Source organism: Echinops telfairi, unplaced genomic scaffold (assembly GCF_000313985.2).
Source record: "Echinops telfairi isolate 266 unplaced genomic scaffold, ASM31398v2 ScPeMD7_6;HRSCAF=24_0, whole genome shotgun sequence".
Classification (NCBI taxonomy): domain Eukaryota; kingdom Metazoa; phylum Chordata; class Mammalia; order Afrosoricida; family Tenrecidae; genus Echinops; species Echinops telfairi.
In genome coordinates this window covers 13,672,539-13,688,936 of record NW_022103902.1, presented here as the reverse complement: position 1 = coordinate 13,688,936, position 16,398 = coordinate 13,672,539, and the positions used below count along the sequence as shown (strand labels likewise).

General features: G+C 43.1%; 1 protein-coding gene and 1 pseudogene across 1 annotated transcript; both read right to left on the bottom strand.

Annotated features, from left to right (window-relative positions):
* Positions 1 to 13,132: 13,132 nt before the first annotated feature.
* Positions 13,133 to 13,285, bottom strand: LOC101658576 (dolichyl-diphosphooligosaccharide--protein glycosyltransferase subunit 4-like). Its single transcript, XM_004706484.1, has one exon. The coding sequence runs from the start codon at positions 13,283 to 13,285 to the stop codon at positions 13,133 to 13,135; it is 153 nt and encodes a 50-aa protein (XP_004706541.1).
* A 1,828-nt stretch (positions 13,286 to 15,113) lies between these two features.
* LOC101658260 lies at positions 15,114 to 16,062 on the bottom strand (annotated as a pseudogene).
* Positions 16,063 to 16,398: the final 336 nt, after the last annotated feature.

Below are 16,398 nucleotides of genomic sequence, written 5' to 3'. Positions count from 1 at the left end.
TGTATGGATTGGGATAACAGTTGTATGAGCCCCTAATAAAGTGTTAAAAAAAAAAAGTTAGAATAGACAAAAAAAAAAAAGAAAACCCAGAGCAAGTCCCTCTCTAATCACGAGGTATCAGAGTGTGAAAGCACTCCCTAGGACCTAGCTATTATCCAAGCAGAAGACAGGTGAGGGTTCCTACTCCTGTAAAGAGTTCAAGTCCCAGAAGCCCACGGGGCAGTTCAACCCTGTCCTATATTCATACCGTATCCTCTTGCCGATGAGTACATGAAAAATCTGGTTTTGTTTTTGTTTGTTTGAAACTAACTTGTGTATCACAAAATAATCTAAGTCTGTTTCAATGTTACTTTTAGAACTGGTGGGTAAGGAATCTGGGTTTTTATAAGGCTGTGATTCTCTCTCTCTTAAAGAGAAAGCTTTATTATTATTATTATTATTATTATTATTATTATTATTATTGTTGTTGTGCCTGTTGGTGGTGGACTACAACGCCTACCAAGCACTCAGGCTGCATGTAGTTGCACAGGCCCCCAGTAGCTCCCCACCCTCCGCCCACTGTGTATGTGGATCTGCCTCCTCCTCTTCCTTCTGCTTTTTCCACCCACACTCCTTCCTTACCTCCCTGCCCCTCCCCTCCTCACCCTCCCCTCCCTGCTCATCTTCCCTCGCCTCCCCACGCCTCATCATCGTCTTCAAGCCTTGTCCTTGAAGAAAACCATTTTTCTTCTTTCCCTTTTCCGTTATAATAATGGTGTCATGAGATATTGATGAGGCTGACTAACTTTGATAAGCACAATGCCCTCCACTTTTTCCATATTTGACATAATTGTCATTAAGGATGCATAAGATTTCATTGTGTGTATCTGCAAGAGTTTATTTACCCTTTCCTCCAAAGACCAAGTTTTTTATGGGTTTCATTTTTTCATTCTTATAGAACTTGCTCCCATGAATATGGGTATACACATATCTGTTCATATTTTGTTATTTATTTCTCTAGGATATGTACCAAAGAGAGGGATTGCAGAAAACTACGGTGTTTGTATTTTTTAAAGGAAGTGCCATCCTGTTTTCATAGTGGTTGTATAATTCTACAGTCTTACCAGCAATGTAAAAGCATTCCAATCTCTCCACATCCTCTCCAGCATTTATTACTTTTTATTAAAAAAAAAAAAAGCTAAATGTGTTGGTGTTAGGTGGTACCTCATTGTTGTTTTAATTTCTGTGTCTCTTATAGCTATATTTCTAAAGCTATATTTCTCTTATAGCTAATGCATGAGAGTTTTTCTTCATATGACTGTTGGACACCTGGATGTCATCTTTAGTAAACTGTCTATTCATTTCTTATGCCCATATTTTGATGAGGTTATTTGTGTTTATTTTATTAAAGTGTTATAGATTTCTATAGATTTTTAAAATTAGCCCTTTAGCTGATAGATCATTGCCAAATATATATTTTTTCAAATCTGTGGGTCCTCTTTTGATGAACATAAATGTCATATTTTTAGAAGATCCCAGTTCTCTACTTTGTCTTCTACCGTGTGGGTGTTTTTCATTATATTTGGTGTTGTACTTATGTCTGGTATTAGAAACCTTCAGTTTATCCCTAGTTTTTCATTGATGATCCTTATGGTTCTAGGGCTTATACGTCATCATATTTCTTGTTTGAATTCCCGTTTACCTGATTATTAGGAAAGATGAGCGTATCTTGATAATCTGGTTACGAGACGAGGAGACAGAAAAAAAGTTCGTAGAAAATTCCATTATTTCACAATTCCATTTTCCATGAACTTTTTGAAGCCCCTGCATAGATCTTTCTTTTGTAGACCTCATGCTTTCTTTGACTTTATTCATCTGATTTAACTTATAACATCTGTTTGATTACAAAGGATAATAACCCATTTCTTCTCATTTTCTGTACACTTTTTTCATCATTTGTTGCTATCTTTTGACTTTTTACCAATATGTTTGCTGCATAGGTTGTCATTTGTGGATGGTCAAATTTTTAGTCTTTTAAGTACTGAGATGTTTGTGTCATGTTCAGAAAAGTCTATTAAATTTCTTTTTAAAATGCAAACTACCTTTTCATTTACTAGTGTCATGGGTTTCTAGGAGGAAGATTAAGTTGTTAGCAGGATAGTAGTTACATAATTTCTTGCCAACTGATAAACAGATTGCAGGGGTGGAGTCTAGCCTGTCAATCAAGACACCTCCTGATGAAGTCTCCTTGTGGGTGTGGCCTTCTCACAAGGAGGGTCCTGGGGACCCTGCCCTCACCTTCCTGTTGAAGAGCCACGCTGGGATGCTGCCACCACCATTGGATCCACAAGACTTTGCACCCACTGGCCATTGATGTTTCTGAAATCTGTATCATTGCACGTGGCTGTGTGAGTCTGAAGAGGGACTTATGGACTAGTATTGGACTTATGGACTCTGATTGGACTTACGGACTTGATCTGGACTGGGTTAGGATGTTTGCTTGACATAGAACTACTTCTTATTGTCCTCATACAGCAGGGCATTGACCTTTAATTTCTACCATCCCAGTTACTGTTCTAGAACACAAACATTCTCCAAATTTAATCCATTCCAGTTTTATTCTGATAGCCATGGCTGAACCAGAAAAATCATTTGAAGCCCTGACTACAGCACTGTACCCACTAGACTGTCTTCCAGTTGATACCAATTGGACAGAAGATAAAGATCAGGGTTAAGGATTAGTCTTGTTAACCTGGCTCAGTAAATATTTGTGAATGAATGTTAGCAAGGACTAGCTATTCCTGTGCAATGTTATTGGATCCAGACTTTTGAAGTGAACATATGTTAATTTGAACTGTTCCGACACTGTACACAAAAGGGAACTCTTTTACATGTGGTTCTGGGGGCTGTATCAGTTACAGAATTCCATTCTTGTGACCACAGGCAGTGGCGTTTGGCCATTTATTGTATGTGGCATGACAATAATGACTCCTTGAAGAGTGTCCAATGGCCCAAAGCAACCCAGTCATCTGTGGTAGGAGTAGGGGGGTGGGCAGCGGACTCTGCCATCAAGGCTTATGTCAGGATTCTGAAATGTGGGTCCAGCCTCATGATGATGTTCCTTCCTGCTGTAAGGAGGAAGCCCAAAGCGCCCACACAGTGAAGCAGGCCAACACCCAGCGAAAGATAGCATGAAGGGTTGGGGCGGGGCGTTGGGTGACTTCTCCTGACTTATTTTAGGTCCTTATTCTCTATCCCTCTGCTCGCAAGTCACACAAATCAATATGCTCCTCTCTGCATGTAAGAAGCTACGCTGGGTTGGACTTCCTATGACTTGACCTGGAAGATCCTGCTCAAGACAGCATTGTAGGAGACTGTGTGATTCCTTGTATGATGCCAAGTGAAGGGCCCCCAGATGGCTCTGCATGATAACTGGAGTGCCCTACTTAAATAGTGGCCCTGTCATAGAGTCCCCATGGTAAAGCTTTAGGACAGCGTGACTGGGACCGCGGGTTAAGCAGGTGGAAACATCGTCCTTCCTTTATGTAACAACTGGAATTCTGAAAGATCGAGGACCCCCCCCCCTTCCCCTCAGTATGTTCCCTTATCAAATGGGTTTTCAGAATCTTTCATAAAGGTCAACACTCTGGTTAGATTGTGAAATTTAGCAGGGCCCGGGATGTGGTGATGGGAGTCCTGCTGAAAAAAAGAACCTTTGTCTTTTGATAGCTTATGAGAGAGTTTTCTACATCATTTTTATTTAATATGATTGGGCAAATCTGGCTTACTTTATACTTATTTCTTAGAACTGGTTTTTAATGATAAAATTTATTTGGCCTACATGTTATGGTGATGTACTGCTCTGTCCAATTAATGAGAACAGAAAGAATATAGGCAGAACAATGGCAGGGATCATGTCATTGGGGTGAGATCATGTCAGTTATTCTTTAGGTGATACTCGCCTCTGTACTAAATGGCCTTGGGTCCAGGGTGATTCTAGTTTATGTCTAAGTCCAATAGGTCTCCTGTTTAGGGAATCCAGGTAAGGCTTTGTGATGGTTAAGAATTACGGCAACTAAACACTCCTGGGCAAGTGTAGGGGCAGAGATCAATCTATCTATAGGGTCACAGTCTGATGGTGATGCTTCCTTGGGCATGTGGCCTTTCATATAAGAGAGAGAGAGACACAAACCCAACAGAGTGGAACTCTTTGGCCCTTGGCCTTCTGCTGAAGCTAAACGGTGTGCCTGGTGCCTCCACTTCCTGGTGAATTGCCTACTGATCCTTGGAGCCGCCAGTGGTACTGAATCCCCTACCAACAGTGGATTCATTTGGCCAACTTCGGATTCATATTGCCTCTGTATCCTGCCAGCCTGTGCCTCCCACCCTCTGACTTCCACTGTCTCTACTTCACCATCTGGCTTCCTGTTCATCAGCTTCCACTGGTCAAGAGAAGCCTGACTTGAATCAAACTAGAATCACCTATTTCTACAACTGTGGAAGCCATCTCTCGATATAAAACCATTTCTGTGTACAACACATACACGTGTCACGGGTTTTGCTTCTCTGGAGAATCCAACCTAACACAGGCATGAAGAAGAAACCACTGTAGGCCTAGGTAGATAAGCAGAACCAGGGATATCATAGAATGAGAAGGCACAGCACACACCTACAACCCACTCTCACTTAAGTGGAGAAAGGTTTTGGAGATAATGACAGAGAGACAAAGAGTCTAAGAATACGCCTAGATGCAGGGAGAAATCATGGATTCGAATCACAACATCCAATTTATACAATTCCTTTTGCTCATTCTTCTGTTGTTTAGTAATTAATGCTCATCAAGTTCCTTGCTATGCCTGGGACCACCTAGACACCCTCATAATCAAACTTGAGTCAATTCTGACTCACAGTGGCTCGATAGTACAAGCTAGAACTGCCCCGGGAGTTTCTGGGATGAACTCTCTTGGAGAGTAGAAAGCCTCATCTTTCTCCTGTGGAGTGGCTGGTGGTTTTGAATTGCTGACCTCCAGTTAGCAGCCCAGTGAATATGCATTATGCCACCAGGCGCCTAATGACCTCGATACCAGAGATAGAACCTCAATGTGGTCGGGACCACTAACTCTTCTATGAGGAAGACAATATTGGGGCCAGGAAAGGGCGAAGTGATCTCTGAATAAGGATGATGTGGGAGAACTTTCCACAGGTCACTTGTGTCGGTTGTCGTTGATTGACTTTGAGTCAGCTCCGACTCATGGTGGCCTTCTGTCCAACAGAATGAAATATTCCCTGAGCCCACACCAGCTTCCCAAACACCAGTATGCTCGAATCAATCACTGTGGCTAGCTTGTCAGTCCATCTCACCGACAGGCTCCTTCTTCTGACTGTCTTTGAACAAACAGGATGTCCTCTTCTTGCTAACTGTCACGATGTAACCAGAGTATCCACCTTCATGAGAGCTGGTGTGCAACAGCTCACTAAGAAATTACCTTATGTATCGACTAGGGCATGGATAGAAATGTATGGCACAAATGCAGCGTGATGTATGCCTTGGCCACTCCGTTTCTGAATTAGATGGTCAAGTTTTCTTCTCGAAACCTATGATTTTACAATTAGTCAAGAAGCAGCCGAGATGCATTTCCTTATGTCATCAAATCACCTCTAAGTACTTTGTATGTCATTAATGTGCATTAATTAATGTGCCCTTGGCTAATATGTATAACTTCAGAGGCGGTTGCTTCTTGCCTTAGCTTTTGTAGACTTCTTTTAAAGCTATACCGGCTGCCCTGACACATCTCTCTGGAGAGATCTGGAGATAAAATATCAGACAGTGGTCACGTGTAGGAGGTGAGTTCTTAGAATGATCTGGTTTCTGGAGGAGGAGAGGTGTAAAGATTCCCTTACCTCAAGGTTGTTTTTCTCAGAAAGATGGTTTTTAGTTTTCATAATTGTGTATTTGCACTCCCTGCCATATTAATGCTATTAAGGTGTTTTTAAACATTCTTTGCCAAATTCACCTTAAGCTGTTCTATTAACCAGAGGCTCAGATTTTTGGTTGGGGAAAAATCTACCTTTTGCTGTTGCTCTCACTGCTGAGCTCACGCACATGTTAATTCTTTTTACTTCATAGGCAGGATTATTTGGGCAGGCAAGTTTACTCTATGTATGCCTCTGTCTTCTGCCTTCCTTGTTTTTGTTCTAAGTGAATTGACTATTCTCTGGCTCTCAGAGTAGAGGCGACGGCCTTCCATAGGGAGATGTGGTGAAACACCCATCTATTCAAGTTGCGCAGCTCCTCCTCTGGTGGACTGTCTGAGGGGTCATCCCCAAGGCCATCCGAAAATAGAAAGGTTTGTTTGAAAGACTCATAAACTCAGTTTGCCCCTACTCACAGCTATGATTTATTACAGCGGAAGGATACACAGCGTAATCAGCAAAGGGAAAGGGGGCATATATTGGGGAAAGTCCAGAGGACGCCAGCCACATAGCTTTCCAGTGTCCTCTCCATGTAGAGCCCGAGACGGTGGTGGTGGTGGTGTTTATTTTCACCATGAAAGAGTGGTAACACCATGTGTGAGGGTTGTCTCTCAAGGAAATGTACCTGAGCCTAGGTGTCAAGGGCTTTTGCCGAGAGTTGATCATATAATCACATATTGCCAGTGTGACCATATTCACCGAACGCTCACGCTCCTAGAGAGAAAGCGAGGACACTTTGTGTCCTAGTGGGTTAGGCATCGGGCTACTAAACACAAGGTCAGCAGCACAAAACCACCAGCCACTCTGCAGAGAAAAAAACTCTCACACAAAATAACTCACTGCCACAAGTCAATGGCAACTCATAGTGGTCTGGGGCAGGGTAGAAGTGCCCTCGTGGGTGTCTGAGACTAACTCTTTATGGGAGTAGAAAGTTGCATCTTTCTCTGACTGAGCAGCTGGTGGTTTAGAACTAGCCGACTTTAGGCTTAACAGCCCACTGAGGACCCACTACACCACCAAGACTCCTTCAGGAGAAAGGTGAGGCTTTCTACTCCTGTAAAGAGTTGCAGTCTTGGAAACCCACAAGGGCAGTTCTACCCTGTCCTGTAGGGCTGCTGTGAGTCAGAACTCACTTGATGGCTGTGAGTTTGTTTTTCGAGAAAGCAGCATACACTACATAGTCTGTAGAAATCGTTCAGACACACGGGGCCACCGTGATTATGTAAGAAGATTTCTCTCAGTGTAGGGGCTTGTTGACAACTCAGATTTCCAGAAGCCAGTTGCTTTGGGCCCCTAGGGTGGCCAGAACAGAACATCACAAAGTGAGTGGGTTCTAAAGAGCAGAATTTGCCTTTCTCACAGTTTTGAATTCAGGACGTCTGTGTTGATTGCTCCCGAGTGACCCCGCCTCCATATCTGTCCTTTCTATTACATCACTCAGAAGGAAGTAGGATTGGACCCATTCCTCTATGACCTCACTGCATTCAACTTTTAACCAAAGAGAAATCGCTTTCTAAATGAGATCACATGTTCAGGGTTAGGATTTCATATATTGGGGAGGACACAGTTCATCCAGCTCTCCCCCACTCCCACCCTCCGCCTTCCACCCTACCCCCCTCAAAGCCTCATATTGTAAGCAGGCCTTTCTTACAATAACAGGCTCAGGCCTGCTATGTTAAGCGATTCTTGTACATAGTTTAAAAGAGAAAAAGAAATTAAAAGAAACAAACTGAAAAATAAGAACGATCTGATTTTCACTTAATTGTGAGATTTTGTATTCAAGAGGAAGATCAAAGTCCTGCTCTAAATACAAGTGATTTCTCTGGAGATTTTTTTGAGAAAATCTTGCAGGAAAAAGTCAGCTGAATTCAACTGTATCCTTAGTGACAGTTGATTTATACTCTGGCAAAAAGCTTTTTAAAATCATTTTATTGGGGGCTCATACAACTGTTATCACAATTCATACATCCATTGTGTCAAGCACATTTATACATTTGTTGCCCTCATCATTCTCAAAACGTTTTCTTTCTACTTGAGCCCTTGGTATCAGCTCATTTTTTCCCTTCCCTCCCCTCTGCCCCCTTCCTCACAAACCCTTGATAATTTATAAATTATTATTATTATTGTCATGCCTCACACTGTCCAATGTCTCCCTTCACCCACTTTTCTGTTGTCCGTCCCCCAGGGAGGAGGTTATATGTAGATCCTTGTCATTGGTTCCCCCTTTCAACCCTACCTTCCCTCCACCCTCCCAGTATCACTACTCTCACCACTGGTCTTGAAGTGATCATCTGTCCTGGATTCCCTGTGTTTCCAGTACCTATCTGTACCAGTGCACATCCTATGATCTAGCCGGATTTGTAAGGTAGAATTGGGATCATGATAGTGGTGGGGAGGAATTATTAAAGAACTAGAGGAAAGTTGTATGATTCATCATTGCTATACTGTACCCTGACTGGCTCATCTTCTCCCAAAGACCCTTCTGTAAGGGGATGTCCAGTTGCCTACAGATGGGCTTTGGGTTCCATTCCACACTCCCCCTCATTCACAATGATACGACTTTTTGTTCTTTGATGCCTGATACCTGATCCCATTGACACCTCATGATCACACAGGTTGGTGTGCTTCTTCCATGTGGGCTTTGTTGCTTCCCAGCTTTATGACCGCTTGTCTCTCTTTAAGCCTTTAAAGACCCCAGATGCTAGATCTTTTAATAGCGGGGCACCATCAGCTTTCTTTACCACATTTGCTTGTGCATCCACAGAAAGCTTTTTTTTTTTTTCCTTTTCGTTTTTTGGGTCACAAACTGGTATTAAACAGTTTGTTGGGCAGCTACATTTGAGTAGTGCTATTCTAGTTGATATCATTATGGGAGAATGTGGGGTGGGGTGAAGAAGACCATAAGGATTTGATAGTGTACTAAGATACATGAGGAGTCTTGGTGGCATAGTGGTTATGCAATGGGCTGCTAACAGCAAGGTCAGAAGTTTGAAACCAGTAGTCCCTCCGACGGAGATAGACCAGGCTTTCTACTCCTGTAAAGAGTTGGTCTTGAAAACCCACCAGGGCAGTTGCACCCCGTCCTATGGGGTCACTATGCATCAGCATTGACTTGATGGCAGTGAGATTGTCTGTTTGGTTTGATTTGAGATATTTGTCGTGAACCTGTGGTAGAGAGGTTGAGAGATTAGTGCACTTTAAACCTTGATAAGAAAAAAGCAACATGAACCTTGTGAGTGATTTTGCCGAACTTGGCTGGGCCAGGATTGTCTGTGGTTTGGCAGTTGTGGCCTAGTAATCCTCCACAATGGGACCTAACATAATGCAATCAGCTCTATATGGGATCTGCTGTGACCACCAAGCAGCTGTAAGAAGATTAGTGGGGAGTGTAACTCAGGTCACAACCTGATACCAGTTTGCGAGAACAAAAACAGAGCTTAGTGCCAGCGTATGTAAGCCAGCTGTGCCACCAAGAACATAGTTGCATTCAGCTCTTTTTGATCAAGGGTGTACCTACTTCCTATATAAATAGGCACTGTGGAATACTTTCTTGCTTTTTGCTATATCTGAATCCTGCATTGCATCTTTGCATCACACCCATTCAATCTGTACGTGGAGCAATCAATCTGAGATATTTGCTCTGATCCTTTGTACATGAGAAAAGAGCCTACCACATTTCCTGGTGAGCCCAGAGCCATTAGTGGCCTGTATGCTGACTTACCACCTGAACTGCTGACCAGGGATTTTTTCAACTCTTCCGTCACAAGGCCTGACCCACTGACCTGGCATTCACTTGCCTCTGCAGCCTGTTGTGTTCCTGCCAATATGTGGTTTATCAGCTCCCAAAGCTTTGTGAGTCAGGAGAAGCCTCCTTTACCATCTGACCTGTAGACTTGAAATTGGGTTGGACAGTTTCTACCACTTCTACAACTGTGCAAACAATATTCTTGATAGAAATTTCTCTCTTGCTCCATATATAAATGTAAACATAAATTTAAATAATTGGCTTTCCTTCTCTAGAGAGCTCAGTCTAACACAAGTCTTATTAAATTTTGGCATCAACCATAAAATAAAACTAAATAGAATGTAAATATGCCCAATTAGCAAAAGAAAATTTAGTTTATCTATTGTCAATGTTATCAAAGAATAATTTAAAAAAAGAAAGTATGGTAAGTAGACAACTAGAAATAAGATGGCTAAAATAAAACCTAATGTAACAATACAATAAATGTATATGACTTAACTAGTAAAATAACAGACCTCTTATATTGGTAATAAATAAAAAAATTCAAAAAGAATGCCCCCAAACACAAAGTTTAGATCAATCAGATTCACTGTATTTGAAATAAAATGTTCAACTCTGCAAAGGCATTCAACTGTGTGCTCCTGTGGAACTTGCATGTGGACCAGGAGACAGTTGTGGAGACAGAACGAGGGGACACTGTGTGGTTTAGAACCAGGGCAGAGGTCTGTTAGGATTGTGTCCTTTCATAACGCCTGTTCCATATGCACACTGAGCAAATAATCGGAGATCTTCTACGATATGAGGAAGACGGTGGCATCGAGATGGGAGAAAGGCTTATTAACAATCTGAGGTCTAGATGACACAAGCTTGCTTACTCAAAGCGAAGATGACCTTGAAGCCTTTATTGATGAAGATCAAAAACTACAGCCTTCCATATGGATTACAACTCAATGGAAGAAGAGAAAAGTCTTCATAACTGGATCAATAGACAATATCACGAGAAACTGAAGTGGCCAAAGATTTCATCTTGCTTGGATCCACAGCCAATACTCATGGAAATAGCAGTCAAGAGATCGTATGACATATTGTATTATTGGGCAAATCTGCTGCCGGTGCCACGGGGAAAAATTTTTTTTAAATGCTAAAGAACAAAGATGTTGCTTTGAGGGCGAAAGTGCACCTGACTCAAGCCATGGTGTTTTTAATAGCCTGATAGCATGTGAAAACCGGACAACAAACAAGAAACGTGAGAGAATGAATGCATTTGAAGGACGATGTTGGCAAAGAATATTGGAAGTACCCTGGATTGCCAGCAGAACAAACCAATCTGTCTTGGAAGAAACACAGGCAGATTATTTTTTGAAAGTCCGGATGAGCAAATGTGTCTCCTGTGCTTGGGACATGTTACAGAACGATCTAGTCCCTGGAGAAAGATGTTATATTAAGAAGAGGACTCTGAGGAGATGGATTGGCATAATGGCTGTAACAATAGGCTCAAACCTTGGAAAGATTGGGAGGATGGCCCAGGACTGTGCTTCGTTCTGTTGGACAGAGGGTCACTATGAATTGAAACTGACTCCAGGGCTCCTGCCAGCAAGAACATGCAAGTGGGGAAGTTCTGTAGTAGTTTTCCATTGCTGATGTAATAACTTATCACACACTTAGTTTCTTAAAAACAACACAAACCAGGCCAGGATCTGAAATGACTTCCAGTAGGCTACAGTCAAGGAGTCGGGAGGACTCTCTTCTGGAAAGCTCTGAGAGGGAATCTGTTTTCTTCTTTATTCCAGCTTCTCGAGGCTACCAACGTTCCTTGGCAAGTGACCCTTTCCTCTGTCTTTAAAACCAGCCATGGCGCATCTCTAAATCCGTCTCTCTGGCTGATAGTCCGCATCTCTAAATCCGTCTCTCTGGCTGATAGTCCGTTCTCTTCTTTCTCTAATGCTCTTATGTCACATTTCTAAGAAAACTTAACTCTTATCAGCATAAGAAATTTACTTTTCTGATATTCTCTTGGTCAAACCAATCTTGAGTCATCATAAAAGAGATTATTATCTTTAAACAGAGATTTATTTAACACATGTATAAAACACAAAGACAGGATTAGCTTACCCTTCACATTGCTGCCTTTCTGCTTCTCTGAACATTATTTGTCAAGATCTTCCCGTGGCCTTTGTGTCTTCCCTCTGGATTACGTGTCAGCATTTCATGCATTGAATGATCTTAATTATACAAATGAACATATGCAGGTCTAACGAGTTAATGAGGTAAAGCTTTTAAGACCATAATAGTAAGGGGAGGAAATATTAAAGAACTAGACAGTTATATGTTTCATCACCCTGAATATATCATCCTGCACCCTGAATTCTGCACCCTGAATATATCATCCCTTCTATGTGACTCTTCTGTGAGAGCCTGTCCAATTATCTTCCAGGTGGGCTTTGGGTCTCCACTTTGTCCACGCTCCTTCACAGCAATTTGAGTGCTTGTTTTTGAACTTCTGATACCTATTCCTGTTGACACATGATCACACAGGCTAGTGTTCTTCTTCCATGTGGCCTTTGTTGCTTCCCTGATAGATGGCTGGTTGCTTAACTTCAAGCTTTTAAGACCCCAGGTGCTACATCTTTTGATAGCCGGGCACCATCAGCTTTCTTCACCACATTTGCTTATGCACCCCTTTTGTCTTCAGTGATCCTATGGGGAAGGTGAGTATCATACAGTGCCATATTATTAGAACAAGCTGTTTTTGTACTGAGGTAAGATTTAAGTAGAAGCCCAAACTCCAACTGCTTCCTTTACATTTATATATAGTTTTTACTTACTTGTACTTTCCTCTTTTCCGTCTTTCTTTCCTCCTGCTCCACTATCCTGTTTAGGGCCCCACTTCGTTCAGTTCAATTGCTTTACCATGTTCAGCCAAGTAAAATACAGAAACATTAAAAAAATATTTTATCTACTTCCTTTTCTTGATACAGATTATTTATCATGTAAACATTGCAACACTTTAATGATCTTTACTTCTTCTTTTTCCAAGGTGAGTAATCATAAAAATAATCTTTAGAAAATTCCCCAGAAACACTTTCAATTCCTATTTTACTGCTCCAAAGTTACCGATAACATATTAAATAGACAAAAAATAATTAAAGTGCGGAAGAAGGAAGTTCACCAATAGGAAAATAGTCACAGAAACAAGTTAGCTAGATGTTAAATAAGCATAATCATCTGAAGGAAAACTTTTTTTATATCTGTCATTTTCTAGTGAGGGAGTAAAAGAGCAAGCAGCCCCTATCCTGTGCCCGATTTAGTGGCAGCTTCTCGCTCCACAGTGCTAAGGAAGACGTTTGGAACAATGCGAGTGTAGTTGCTTTGATGTGGTAGTGGATGGAAGGGATGCAGTAACGTTTCAGGGACCCTCATACTCTCTATCTTGCCTCAGACTATGTCCTGGATCCATGAGGCTGAGGGGAATTCACTCCCCCTCTTCTTGGGATTGTTGATGGCCATGTACTGACACTGAACGACAAGCAACGGGAGTGACATGCCCAGTGTGTCGGCAAAGATGCTGAGCTGAACGTCTGGGATCATCCAGTGGAGAAGAGTCTTGGGCCCACGCACGCGCTCCTCTCCTGCACCAGGATCGATCCTTGCTCCCACTGAGCCATTCTCACTTAGAATGGTAGAATTTCATGTACAGAGTGTTCACTTGTAGTTCATTAACATAATTAATGGTGCAGGTGTCCACAATAAAGCATTCAATATCACAGATGAGGGGAAAACGTAAGATAAACTGGAGCCATCCGCAAACACAAGGTTTCTCCAGCTGTACTGCTTATCTTGCTTACCGATGTGTGCAAGATACCATGATGTAGAGATTTCTTTTCAAAACCCTCCCACGCTTTTGAATTCATATCTTTAATCACTATCTTCTGGGTGCAATAGAGACTGTGTGAAAAGGTCATGGTCAGGAAATATTTTAAAAGAAGAACTGAAAAGAGTTTTTGGTGGATTGTGAGTGAAGAGGAAAAGTAATGAGGGAAAGGATAGGAATTCTACATCACCCAAGGAGCCAAGCCTCACAATGAAGACAAGTGGAAAATAAATGTACTTGATAATAATGTACTGGAAGCATCCGAGATTTAGCAAGATAATGAGGAATTACATAGTCAATTTTCAGAAGAATATATGTGTATCTGCCCTATGTAGCTGCTTTCCCCTTCAAGATATCTGGTGAGATACAAGGGCTGGCTGGAAGGTTGAGCTGTGCTTTTGACAGTCTCTTGGGATGGGGAGACAGTTAGAGGGGATGATATAGTTCAGGGTCTGCAAAGAATGTAATGGTAGACGTGCCCTTGAAGGGCTGCATCCCAGTCTCACGAGAGCAATAAAACCACTCTTGGTATAGACTGAAACTTAGCTTTCAAGTAATTTGGTTTATCTTAGAACATCTGAGTTTTTGAAATTGGCTTAAGGTGACCCTGGATTACTAATGTTCGCAGATGCCGCGCAGAAAGAAGGGAGAATCTTCTCTAATTATTAATAGCTGTTCAGTCACCAAGTGAAAGATTTTGAGAACAAGGTATTTTACAGTATGAAATCAATGTCCCCATCTTTTAAAAGAGACCTTATTAATTACAAAAGGTAAAAAGTACTTGTGATAGTTAAGGTTTTATGTTAACTTGACTGGGCCGGGATTCTGAGTGGTTTGGCAGCTAAGACCCAGTAATCACACATGATGAGATTTCCTCAGGGGTGTGATGTGCTTCCAATATAAGTGGATGCTGTGAAAAGCTTGCTAGCTTTTTTGCTGGGCCTGGATTCTACATCTGGCTGGTCCATCTCATTCTATGGACTTGAGCTAGTGACTTGCCATATTGTCTGTTCATCCTGGAGTCTTCAGTTGCCTCTGATCCTACCAGTCAACCTTGGATTCAGTCACCTCTGCAGACTTGGAATTTGCTTACCTCTATAACTGTGTGAACCCTTTCCTTGATATAATATAAAACCTGATGTACACTACCCCAACCCAAAAGACAAATAAGATCACCAATTAATAAAAGCAGTCCTCTCTAAAATACCATAAAATTATCCAGGGCTTCAAATGATTTCTATATTTTATTTTTTTAATCATCTACAGCCATAAGGAATTAATAGAGGTAGGGGAGACTGAGGCAGGTCCAGTTACAGCAATATACAGGGGCAGGGGGAGGGGGGCAGGTAGCAAGTTTGGTCTTGAACTTGGGGGTGAGAAAGTGAGGATCTTTAAGCCTGGGGTGTGGGGCACAACGGGAAGCAGGCCTGATCTGAGAGGGGCCTGAAGGCCCGGTGCGGGGAGGCTGCAGGGCCAGTCCCCTCAGTGCTGAGGAAAAGGCCCTTGGCTCAGTCTCCTTCAGCCCACAGCCCATCCTGGCAGTTGCTACTGATGGAGATTCCAGAAGAAACTTTTGCCAAACCCTTAAGCACTGATCATAATGGCAAAGGAGGAGGGAGGCCTTGATGATCCAGGCAGGAAGCCTGCGAAGAGCCCCTTGGTGCCCTACTGGGCCCAGGTCCTCCGCAGCAGCAGCCGGGTGCAGTCGACCCGTGGTGGCCTCACTCTCAGAGCCTCCGTTGTGCCCAGCGGGTCCTGGCCTTGAGTCTTCACCATGTCGAAGGGCAGGGTCAGCATGGCTGCCACCATCCCTGAGATGCTGCCAGCCATAAAGCCCACAGATGTCTGGTCCCTTTGACTTGGCCCCACTCAGCAAGCTCTTCGCCAGCCCATAGTCGAACCAACTCAAGGCCAAGAAGGGCACGCTCCACTGGGCAGTGTGCCCCCAGCTCAGCCACAGGGAGCCCAGCGGCCCCAAACTGCTGCGGCCTGCACTGAGGCGCTCAACTCCCGATAGGACACATGCTGCGCCTTTAGCTTCATCCTCATCAGCTCTAGGAGGCTGACCACAGTCACAGTACCCAAGTGGGCCATAGTGCCATCCACCATGAGGGCATAGAGGCCGGAAGTCAAGGCTCGGCCACACAGGAAGGTCTTGAGTTGGTCATAGGCGGCGAAGCAGATGGCAGTGGGTGGCACAGTCATCACCAGGGTGGCTGGGAGCCCGCTCCATAGGGTCCCTGTGCCCTTGTGCTGCACCATCTTCACAAAGACATCCATGGTGCCGGTGAATCGGGTGGGATCCTGAAACCAGGTGCATGACGTGCACCATGTGGACACAAGGACAGGGACTCCAGGACAGGACTGTAGGACAGGAGACACTTCCCTTCCCCATATCCAGGGGTGTCTTGAAGGGAGAGGTGACCACTGTTCCAGTGCCCGAAGCCACCATTTGTTGGAGAGAGCTAATTCCCCCCGGGTCCTGGTAAGCCATCTAATTGACCAACTCCATCTGGTTCTGAATCTAGACTGGTGCCTGTGCGATGCTGCACCCAGAACCGGTCGGGCCCATAGGGGCTCTGCTGCCAGTGTAGGGTGCGCGGGCCAATTTCTTTACTTTCAAAGAACAGAACACAACACAACACTTGGTACCTTAGGAGACAGACATTACAAACAACAGTGAGCAGAAATAATAAATAATATTTACCCACACAATGTTAAGTCTTGAAACTATCAGAGCCTTTACAATAATTTTTTTAGGTACAAGGAAATGAAAAGCCAATGTAAAAGTTTCAGTGTAGAACTGGGCCTAAAAATGACATAGTAGATG

Bases quoted from the DNA above. Each gene is read 5' to 3' on its own strand.
- LOC101658576 (XM_004706484.1), bottom strand. From the start codon at position 13,285: ATGATCCCAGACGTTCAGCTCAGCATCTTTGCCGACACACTGGGCATG.